An 11,708-nucleotide genomic window follows, 5' to 3' on the forward strand; every position below is an offset into this window, starting at 1 on the left:
CTTGTTCGTCAGGAGAGAGTGGGCGCTTGTTCGTTTTCTCGAGGGAATATGTTTTAGCTTAGATGGTTATTCCCTGAGCTGTTTATCATAGAATGAAAATAAAATGACAAGTAGAAATGTGTTAATGTTAATGGGTAGCTGATATCTTCCATTCTGATCTTTGATTTATTCGTGTATCAATTTTTACAATCACAATCAATTTATATATACATTTATTTTACAAGTTTTGGCCATCTTTCTGAAATACACCTGCTCTGTTTCTGAAGTGCTTGAGGGGGTGTGTTAATGTGAAGCAGGAATGTACAGTTGCATAGTATAGTAGGCCTCTTAATACGGATTGAGGAAGTCCCTGTAAAAGCCCTTATCTTTCATTGATTTTGAATATTGAATCAATACCAGTCACAAAGGAGAAAAAAAAATCTGATTAATTATGGCTAACCTTTGAGATAACTGTTGTTTGCAATGTGGATATGTGACATGTATAAAAGTATTTTGGATACGTATTTGTGTGTAACGTGTTTTGGTTAGATCTGACGAAATGTCCTCATTTGTAGTAAATATGGGAAGTGAGAATGTGACAGGCATACTCCGAGTCACTCTGTCGAAACCAGGTCAAATCTAAATATAGCCCCGACACTTTAGGACCCTGCAAAAACAAAAACACATGGGCTTGCATGCAGAGGCACACAGGAACATATTGAAATAACAGGTGAGACGGACTAACATCCAATGCAACTTTGTGGTGTCATCCATTGCCTTGATTTTTAGTGCAAAACGCATGCAATCCCATGTTGTCTCCCTGATACAGAAATGGATGACCTTGAGCAGGAAAGCATAAATGAGGAACTTCTTGACTGTGCCATTCGAGAGAGCATTCAAGATGCAAACAAGCTGCCATGTTCAATAACCAACAGGTAGGAGGAGAGAGTCCACATGTCCAAAAATGTTTTTCCATAACAGTTATGGGTGGGACTACCTATGGAAAGTAAGATTCTGAGTTCACAGGAAATCCTGAATTAAATCATTTGAATCTATTGTGTTTATAGAGTAACATTTGACCTAGTATTCTCCTTTGGCTCATTAGGAATGAAACAAACAGTGAAGACTTTACAAAGATAATGGAAGCCATTCACAAGGGTAAGCTTCCCATTGAACTGTTTCAGCACAAGACAATGTATATGTGGTGTTAGAGTAATCCTATTCAAGAAAGCAAGAAAAATGTCAGGCAGAACTACCTCCAATTTGTATAATTTGTGGGTATAATTGCACACACACACACACACACACACACACACACACACTCATGCATGCATTGTGAGCTCATTGTAATCACCCCATGACTATTGGTTTTCCTGTGTGTCGCTCTATGGGTCTCTCTGGTTGTGTGTCTCCACAGGTGATGTGTATGCGTGTATGCATATGTATGTGTCGTGTGGTGCGTCTGCCTTCGGTGAGAGCGACAGCAGGGGCCGGCTGCCTCTGCACGCGGCGGCTGCGCAACCACGCCGACAGATCCTGCAAGTGGTGCTGCAGGGTGAGAGCTCAGAGCAAACAGTCCAATGAGATTAAAAGTGCTCCGAGGAACTTTCAGTTTGTGTGAATTCTAGCACCCCCTTTGGACAAAAGTGGTAGTGTTTCCCCTAAGCCAGCTGTGGTTCCTTGGTGAGCGTATAGCCATGACAAAGGCATTACGAAAAAATATATAAAAATAGCATTCTTTCCACTCATGGTCTCGTTTGCTTTTCCATGTCTTTTATGATCATCAGAGGAAAAATAAGAAGGTTTCAGAAATACTTAAAAATCCCTTGTCACACCTTTAAAAGAAAAAAGCATGGAGAATCTGGCAAATTGACCGACAAGTTAGAATACCTGAGGGAGGCTAGAGTGTGTATATTTCCAATGTGAACGTACTTTGATGGTGTTTTTTTTTTTTTTTGCAGCATCCACAGAGCTGACCTTGGAGGAGCAGACAGAGGAAGGGGACACACCACTGACTCTGGCAGCAGAGGCCGGTCTGGTGGACAACGTCAACTTGCTGATGCAGCACGGAGCTTCACCGCACAGCGCCAACAGCAGCAATGAGTCTCCACTGATGATTGGTAGAACGCACAATGAACACCAACACAGAACACAGGCAACTCATAGTCACTGGATCACTCACTCATCCCTTAACAACAGTATATCCCAATAAAAGGGGTTATTTGTAGATTACCACTTGTGTGTTACGGTTGGGCAGAGAGTACACAGGCGCGGAGACAGTACCAGTTTTAAGAAGTTTATTTAGTAGGCAGAAGCTGAGGATATGGGCCGTGATCTGGTGAGGAGGGAACGGGCTTGCTGGCAAGTGGCTCCAGGGGGGGGAGAGTAGCGGAGAAAGTCCAGGGAGCGAAGCGAGAGCAGGCAGGCAGGGAGCAAGGTCAGAGAGAGAGAGAGAGAGAGAGAGAGAGAGAGAGAGAGAGAGAGAGAGAGAGAGAGAGAGAGAGAGAGAGAGAGAGAGAGAGAGAGAGAGAGAGAGAGAGAGAGAGAGAGAGGGGGCTGGCGTCAGGCTGGGAGAGCTGTGGCATAGGAAACAGGAGTTAGGGAAGTTGGCTAAGCTACAAACAGGTAAGAGACTGGCTAGATACTGATAAGTCTACAATCTGGCAGTATCTGGAAGGTTGGGCCGGGTTTATGAAGAGCAGTTGATTGGTGATTGATGGCAGCTGTGAATGCTGGTGCCTGATTCTAACACACCTGACTCCAACCCTGCAATTAAACCAGACACAGACAAGGGCAAAGGGGAAAAAAACAACACCAGAGCTAGGGGCCCAGGCAGGATCATAACATTGTGTAATAGAAAATGATTATTGTGCAAACAATGTTATTATATTGTTGTTAATACACTACGGATTGGCTATTATAATTCATAAATAAAACAAGCTTTAGGATTTGTCATGTGTCTTTGCTTAGTTTAGGCCATATTCTCTGCTAATGTAGATTATTTTATCTGTTAGTTACTGATCAAATTGTGCAATCACACTTACTTTTTAAAATGTATTTGTTAGATTTGCTTAACAACACTACTACCTGGCATGTTAGCATTGCCATTGTGCCAGCCCACAACACATATGGCTGTAGACCTGTTAAAACACCAATAACCTTTTAATCCTTAGCCTAATAAAAGTGTGTCTCTTTAACATAACGCCTTGTGTTTCCTACATGTAGCAGTGAGACAGAGATCATACGACATGGTTTTAGCCCTCGTCATGGGTGGGGCCTTTGTGGAGCAGGTGTGTCTCACTAAGTGGACTGCCACACATGAAGCTGCAAAGGTGAACAGCAAAGCATTGTTATTGGTTAGAATCGTTAAAATCCGATTTTGTTTTATTTTCTTCTCCCTTATTCACGACCATCCCTTTTGTCATTGCTGCCTATCTACTGTACCAGGTGGGTTGTCCAGCCATTCTGATGCTGCTGATTCGTCACGGAGCAAAAGTCAATACCAGAGACGGTCAAGGGGTGACTCCACTTGGGATCGCAGCTGAATATGGCAACACTGACGCTTTGGATATACTCATACAGCATGGTAATACAGTGTGATGATGCTTCTCATTTGACATGCTTGTATGTTGAGTAATACCACACACACTCACAACAATTTCTCTCACTCATCTGACGTTGGTGTATTCTCCCTGTGCCTCCACTAGGTGGTGATGTGAATGCCCGGGCACACAATGGAGACCCAGTCCTGTATGACGCAGCCGGATCTGGAAACCTGGACTGTATCGAGCTGCTCCTGGAGCACGGAGCCAACGCCAATGTTGCCAGCTACGCCTGCCAGCTGCCCATCCACAGAGCTGCGTATGAGGGGCACATACTGTAAGCTGACCTTCACGCTGTGTGTGACTGAGCACCCAATCACCCTGAAGCACCAGATATGGCAAACGATCAAGAATATTCAAGTTTTTAAAGAGTCCAGATCCAAACAGAAATAAATTACTGGAGATAAATGAACATTCTTTTCCTCCTATCCATGTTGCAGCCAACTGGATCAAACCGCAGCCTGCAACATGTCTCTCACACTTCACAACTCTGCTGTGTTTTTCGCTGTAGCCATTTATACAAAGAGCCTTTTGTTTATCCCATGTTTTTCAGCTCCGTCACCGAATAACACAGTTGCACGCACCGCAATTAAATGGACAATTTTCTCAATGTCTTGTTTTCACGGTTTGTGTCCCTCACCCTCTTCCTGTTTGTCTCCCTATCTGTCTCTCTCTCTCTCTCTCTCTCTCTCTCTCTCTCTCTCTCTCTCTCTCTCTCCCTCTCTGTAGAGCCCTTAGGACTCTCATCCCCATCACCACACAGAGAGCCATCCGCCTTTCGGGCCATAGCCCGGTCCACACAGCAGCTGACGGGGGACAGGTTAGCTGCCTGGAGCTGCTTATCCAGAAAGGATACGACATCAATGCCTTGCTAGCCACACACATCTCTGGTAGGGCACAGCTGGACACACACACACACACACACGCACACGCACACGCACACGCACACGCACACACAAAATGGAAATGGCAGCTTTTTAACAGTAATGTTTTATGCCACTAAATAATACACCCATACTACCACACTGAAATCACTTGCATTGTCTACTGCTCAGGTGTTAATCTTGTTGCAGAGCACTACGGGGACCTCAGGAAGACTCCTCTGTACTTCGCTATTTGCAACGGTCATGTGACTTGTGCCGAGATGCTGCTGAAAGCTGGAGCAGGAACTGAGCTGGACCCCTTACGATGCCTCCTGGTCGCTATACGCTCTGAGAGGTGTGCGGCATATACGTGCACATATGTCTGCTTTCTCATTCGCTCTTAATGTGGTGGTGGCCATAGGTTGCGTTGAAGTAATTGTTCTCTATTTGGCCATTTCCAGGTATGAGCTGGTGAAGCTGCTGTTGTCCTATGGGGCGGAGGTGAATTGTTACTTCAGAGTAATCAGCAACACATTGTTCCCCACAGCCCTGCAGTACTGCCTGAGGGACCCGGTCATGCTGCGACTGCTGCTCAACAGTGGATATCAAGCTGACAAGTACGCCTACAAAGTGTTAAAGGAGAAAAGGGTTACACAACATAATTGATTTCAGGGAAGTAGGGGGTTAAAGTCACCCCAGCTCAGTTTTCCCCAATGGCTTCCATGTTTAGGAATTGGAATAAAAACACATTAAGGGCATGTACAAATTGTTAGACATTTCATCTCTGCAACACTGATTCTTGCAGGTGTTTCCAATGTATCCATGGTCACGGTGAGAAAATTGATATATCCTGGATTGACCTCCACAACCAAGCGTACCAGATTCAACCTAACGTCTTCTCAGTAAGAGCCAATCCTGGCAGACATACAGTATATACATATACTGCTGTAAACCACATAGCGATAAAGACTAATACACATGCACAATTACCACCAATCAGCCCAATCAATGATTTTTCTCTCCTTCAGTTTTGCGAGTTTGTATCGGTGTCATGGCTGACACATCTGGCCGGCAGCGTTGTGAGGACGCTCCTAGACTACGTTGGCCATGTCAGCATCTGCCCTGAGCTCACACGCGTCCTGGATGGGAGTACCGAATGGGATGAGATTTCTGACATACTGAGTAACAATTCAAATCCATATACAAAAAAATGTTGTTGTCCCATTTGGTTGATTTTTAAGGATGCCTCTAGGCTATAATGGTATGTTTGGGTTTCTGTGTGTGTGTGTGTGTGTGTGTGTGTGTGTGTTCGTCCAGGCAAGCCACGGTCTCTGAAGCACTTGTGTCGACTGGTAATCAGAGGTTGCATGAGCCTCAGGACCCTGAATGACCCCGGAGCCATGGCTGCTGTCCCTTTTCCTCCGACACTGAAGAACTACCTGACCTACAGAGACTACGGCCTGCACGATGACCCCTCCGTGACATGAAACACACTTTATTTATAGCTGTGTGATTGTAACATGAATGAAAATGAGCAGGTCACACTTTGGCTGAATGTATTTTCTCTTAAAGCCCTTTTGTATTAAGTAATTTTATATAAGTTGGGGTGCGTTTCAGCTTATGACTGTGACAGCTTTTTTTTTTAATAACAGGCCAAAGTATTTAGGTTATCTTGCTTTATGAAGTAAATCTTTTTCACTGACATAGTACTTTCTATTGCTAAAAAAATAACTGGGACAATCCGCAATGAAATCTATACTGATTTAAAGGATGCATTATAGTTTACTTTGGACAAAAACGGAAACAATTCTGCATTGCCCTCATGCTCTCTTTCTATTCCAGTAATCCAATCCAATAATAGGAATGTATATCATTTATATTCTAGACTGCATTGTGAACTTTTATAAAATATACTATTAGTACAGTTGAAAAATGGATGTAAAGCATATGAAATGGATGTCTCACCCCCACAGGTGTTTTCACTTCTCACTAATTAGACCTTTGCTCATGAAGAAGATGGGCAGGAAATTGTATGATCTCACTAAACTACATCCATCACTCAGAATGATTTAAGTGTACACTGTCTAGCCCTATTGGGTGGTCAGAGGAAGACCACAGTTTTTACACACACATTCCTGAGAAGAGCAGGTTAAGTGGAGAAAGCTCTGTGGCCGGACAACATTATACTCACTTTGTGTGCAAGTAAATGCATATTGTGTAGCCAATATGGAGTTTGAACATTTTAAAAATAACAACTTTGTTATAGTATTTTACTTTTTGTTATTTTGCAATAAACAATAATTATATATAAAAAAAAAGTGTTAAGCTTTTGCCATCTGTGTGTCTTCAGAGGTTTTGGATGGTGTATCCTGCAGCTTAACTGACTAAAGTGTTTTTGCTCACTGTTGATCCTGGCAATATGTAACCACAACTTGTTACTCGACAGCAGATAAGAACAAACAGAATTATAAGCTGTGTAAAACCCCTTAATGTCATTAGCATAGTTCCTGTTCATTCATTACGTTGTCTGTGCCAGACTGAAATAGTTGGAATGATGAACTATGTGTGGGTAGAAATGATTAAGGATTCATCCATGCATGTTTTTACATATTTTCATGGCAATCCATCCAATAGTTATAGGTTTTTGTTTGTTCCTCTCATGTCAAAATCTACTTAATGATCAGACAGACAACAAATTAGGGGGAAAAGGTTAAACCAAACAATAAAACACTACATTTCGCCTTAGTCCTCTGATTACATAACTATCTATTGGAAAAATCACCCAAACAAATACACTTGTCACTCATAAGCTACATGCTTTATTGTGGCTTCCCTACTCATCACCGCCATTTTAAATGTTTTTTTTTGTTTTATTTTAAAATCATTCAGACCAACTGGCAATAACCATGGAAAACGAACAAAGACACATCTTTGCCGTTTGACATGCAGTGATTGAAGCCAGTGCTGTTTTTTGGGGCAATACATAATCTGTTTATCTTTCCTGTACTGTTCACTTGGGTCAGGTTGGTCTTTTTTGGCCATGAACAAAGCCACTCAATCCGCAGTGACAGACTGTTACGTTGACAGACCACAGTCTCTGAGCTCACATGCTTTTTGTAGCTCTGTCTCTCAGAGCAGTGCCTCCCAAAAAAAGACGCTGCATCATGGGGCCCGCACTTTGGTACGTTCCCCCCTGATCCCTCTCTTAAGGCCTAAACGGCAGCTGTTGAGATTAGAAAGGAGAGGACATCGACACACACTCACACAAAAGCTCTCCCTCACTGCCACACGGACGACCAGGAGAGATCTGGTTCAGACTGGACCCTATACATCCAAACACCTTCGCATGGCGACGATCCCCTCGGCTGGACTCTGACTTTCAAACAAATCCTTATGTCTGAGGATCTCCAGCCAATTCACGGTGGACCCTTTCTTCTGTCCCCACACGGCAACTTGATTTTGGTGACCAGACTGAATCACATGCACCTCAAGAGCTGGTCTTCCTGAAGCAGTTAACCCGTATACTGAGTGGTCCGTGGGAATCACGCTTTGGCCATGAGCTTTTTTGGGTACAGACGGGAGCTGAGTAAGTACGAAGATGTTGACGAGGACGAGCTATTGGCTTCCCTCAGCCCTGAAGAGCTGGCTGAGTTGGAAAAGGAGCTGGTGGACATTGATCCTGATGCCAACGTGCCCATAGGTCTCAGACAAAAGGATCAGACAGAAAAAACCCCAACGGGCACCTTCAGCAGAGAGGCCCTCATGAAGTATTGGGAGACCGAGACACAAAGACTGCTGGAGGATGAGATAGCTGGAGGAAGCCCCAAACTGGTCAGTGATAACATTTAATTAAGTTTGCTAAGCATTTGTAAAATGTGTCAGGACACTCAAGAGAGATTACTTACCTATTTCAAAACGCTGTAAGTAAGAAGTTATTGGAAGTACTAATATGTAGGCAAATCCCAACCAACCCCTCTTTCCTCCACAGTTGCTTCGAAACCATTTTACAAAAACAATACATAACAACAGTCGCATTTGCATTTCAAACACTCACTTATTTAATCAATAATACAGGATGAAGAACAAGAAGAGTGTGTGACAGAGGAAAACAGCGAAGAAGAGGACGAAAAGGACGTTGAAAATGAAAAAGAACAGAAAAAGAATGAAAAACAAAAGGAGGATGAAGAAGAAGAGGAAGAGGAAGAAGATGATGATGAGAAAGAGGAGGAGGAAGAGGAAGAGGAGGAAGTCGTCACAGAGGAGGAGGAAGAAGAGGAGGAAGAAGAAGAGGAGAGCGAGGGGGAGGAAGAGGAGGAACAAGAATTAAAATTCAAACCTGAAACCTCAAAGGATTCCTGGGCACTGACGTCACAGGCCGACGCCCCAATGCTACTGAAGCCACCGAGGGTGGAGCCTATGAGATTGACTCCTCCCCCTCCACCTGTTGACCCAAACTCGACCGGGAACCCAACTGTTGTGGACGAAGTTCTCCAACAAGCTCTCAGCAATGACAGTGAACTCACAGAGGTTAATCTCAACAACATTGAAGATATTTCCCAGGTACGAATAAAGACTGTTAAAGGTTTGTTAACATCAGTAAAAATCTTGCAAAAACAGCTGTGACTTTTGATTGAATGCCAGTTTATTTTGAGTAGCTTCGATGGTAATTGCATTTATTTTAGTAGTGGAATGCCTTGCAACTTGGGTGCACAACTTGGTAAACATTGTCGTCAGGGATGCTCTGACCTTAATGGGACGGTGGTGAGAAGTTCTCTTTGTTCTAGGAAATATAAATCACCTTGTTTACTTCTTAGGAAACCCTTATTCGATTTGCCGAAGCTTTGAGGTCCAACACACACGTGCGGGTCTTCAGCCTGGCAAACACCCGAGCTGACGACCCTGTGGCTCTGGCCATTGGTAAGATGCTGAGGGAGAACTCGTCCATCACCAGTCTGAATATAGAGTCAAACTATGTGACTGGAAAGGGCGTGATGGCGCTGGTTCAAGCACTTCCAGGAAACAATACGCTGACTGAGCTTCGGTTCCACAATCAGAGACACATGTGTGGAGCGCAGGTCAGTAGTTCTCTCACTTCCCATTTGGTCTCAATGTCACAAATGTTCACTAAGCAACCAAATTCTGGTTAGCAGTTCTACTTCCTCTATTTGCATGTGCAAGGTGTAAACGGTTGGGACACTTAATGCCTCTCTTACCCATAACTCACCCCAACAGGTGGAGATGGAGATGGTGAAGATTCTGAGGGAAAACTGTACCTTGATCAAGTTGGGCTACCAGTTCAACCTGCCTGGACCTAGGATGAGCATGACGGGGATTCTCACCAGGAACCAGGACCGCCAGAGACAGAAACGGATGCAGGAGCAGCGACAGCAGCAGAACCAACAGGGGGCATCCTTGGGAGTTGTTAACCCCAGAGCAACTGCACTAGTATGTAAAATTGTCCCATAGTGAGATATAACGAATAAAATAGGGTGATTTTTCGATTAGTCTGACTGGACGGTGTCCGATTGGCTGCAAATTGCATTAAACTTCTCTTTTGTTCTCTAATTGCTTTCTATGTGATTAACAGTGACAAGATGTTCAGCTAACAAGCTATATGCTAATACAAACCACTGTCAAAAGGTGGACTGTAATCTTCCGTTTCCCTCCCTCTATCACTAGAAAGGAACCCCTCGTTCATCACCTTACAGCTCACCCAGAGTCTCTCCCTGGTCCTCCCCAAAGCTCCCACGGGGCGACCTGGCTAAAAAACAGACTCCTCCACCTCCTCCTCCCCCTCCACCGCCTCCCGTGCCCCCACCTCCTCCACCACCGCCCCTTCCACAGCTGGAGAAGAAGCCCACCAGGATGATCGCTGAGGTGATCAAGGCGCATGAGGCGGTCGGCAAGAAGGTGAAAAAGCCAAAAGGCAAGAAGGGCAAAAAGGGGAAGGAGAAGGATTCGGGTAAAGACGAGACGAGCAGCATCCTGAAGGAACTGAAGAACGCACTAAGGCCCGTGTCAGCGGAGAAGAGAGGAGAGGAGAGCAGCAGGCCTTCCACGCCAATGAGGTCCAACCATGACAACCTGATGGAGTCCATTCGCAACAGCAGCATCCGAAGCCTGAAACGGGTGAGTGGACAGATGTGTGCAATATAGGACCTTTAAACAAAGGTGCTGATTTCATTAACAATCCTGTTTTTTCAGTGGTATTTTCCCTTAAAAACTGTATCAGATTGCAGTTGGATTACTTAAAAATGTGTTGAGCGAAAAAAGTGGCAAAGATTTTGGGCAAAAATATTAGTCCTCTTCAAGCAGCCAAGCAATACACTTAATGCAAAACTGCACTCACTACTACTAGAGGCAAACTAAACAATTAAGCAGTTTAATTTAGATGAGGATGACACAGTGTCTGAGTCAACTCTATGGCTGACATGGTGTGTTCTGTATCAACACTTGGGTGGGCAGGCAAAAGGTTGCTTTCCCCCAGCCAGCACAGTGGTATGATCACAATATGTTTGCAGCCACAGAGCCGAGAGAGACAAAATATATCCAAAGATGTCTGCCAAGCCAGTCAAGTATTTTTACCCTGAAGAGGGAGGTGGAAGATAGAAAAAACAAATACAAGAACAGAAACAAATAAGAAAGCATTCATGTTTATCCAATATGATATTTGGCTGGAGCTTATTACAAAGCTAGAGTGGAAAATTAGCTCTGCCCTCCGATAGCAGGGTCTCCTAGCTGTGAAATTCCTGCCACTTACTGCAGGTATTTATAGAAGCTCTTAAGTGGAGCTTTGATAAAGACAGATATGACACGTTACCACAGCACACACCAACAACACCCATTCAACACAACTGCCCTGTTAGCCCTTCATCTGTTGACGCCACTGAGGACATCACAAACAGATTTGATGCAATGTCCAGGTTTGCAGAAAAGTGTCGTAATGTGTAGCCCATGCAAATGATTAAATTGATTAATGGAATCATGATTTCTGTAGGGATTATGCATAGTGTTAGTCATAATCTTGAAGGCCAACAATAAGAAAGTTTAACTTTTCCAGCAGTCCATTAGCTTAGCATAGCATAAAGACCGGGAACAGGGAAACGATCCACTTACCAGCTCGGTCCTCCAAAGCTCACTAGTTAACACCATAATCAACATATTAGCTAGCTGCTAAGTCTTCTTCTTTGGGGTTTTACAGCACTTTGCATCCAAAATGTCGCACTACTGGCAACTTCCGGAATCTTTAACACCTATAATGTCC

The 11,708-nt window shown here is 44.0% G+C and overlaps 2 protein-coding genes across 2 annotated transcripts; both read left to right on the forward strand.

Annotated features, from left to right (window-relative positions):
* Nucleotides 1-810: 810 nt before the first annotated feature.
* On the forward strand, nt 811-6,237 carry asb15b (ankyrin repeat and SOCS box containing 15b; the record flags this gene model as incomplete). Its single annotated transcript, XM_080051228.1, has 13 exons — nt 811-914; nt 1,085-1,137; nt 1,397-1,534; nt 1,941-2,099; nt 3,205-3,311; nt 3,427-3,565; nt 3,687-3,858; nt 4,311-4,471; nt 4,655-4,799; nt 4,906-5,061; nt 5,250-5,346; nt 5,473-5,626; nt 5,762-6,237. 13 exons carry the CDS (start codon nt 811-813, stop codon nt 5,929-5,931), a joined length of 1,755 nt encoding a protein of 584 aa, XP_079907354.1. The 3' UTR covers nt 5,932-6,237.
* A 1,762-nt stretch (nt 6,238-7,999) lies between these two features.
* lmod2b (leiomodin 2 (cardiac) b) lies at nt 8,000-11,395 on the forward strand (the record flags this gene model as incomplete). Its single annotated transcript, XM_080051515.1, has 6 exons — nt 8,000-8,275; nt 8,519-9,004; nt 9,259-9,519; nt 9,677-9,889; nt 10,124-10,573; nt 11,210-11,395. The coding sequence occupies 6 exons, from the start codon at nt 8,000-8,002 to the stop codon at nt 11,393-11,395; spliced, it is 1,872 nt and encodes a 623-aa protein (XP_079907641.1).
* Nucleotides 11,396-11,708: the final 313 nt, after the last annotated feature.

Source organism: Ammodytes marinus, assembly GCF_949987685.1.
Source record: "Ammodytes marinus genome assembly, chromosome: 22".
Lineage (NCBI taxonomy): Eukaryota > Metazoa > Chordata > Actinopteri > Uranoscopiformes > Ammodytidae > Ammodytes > Ammodytes marinus.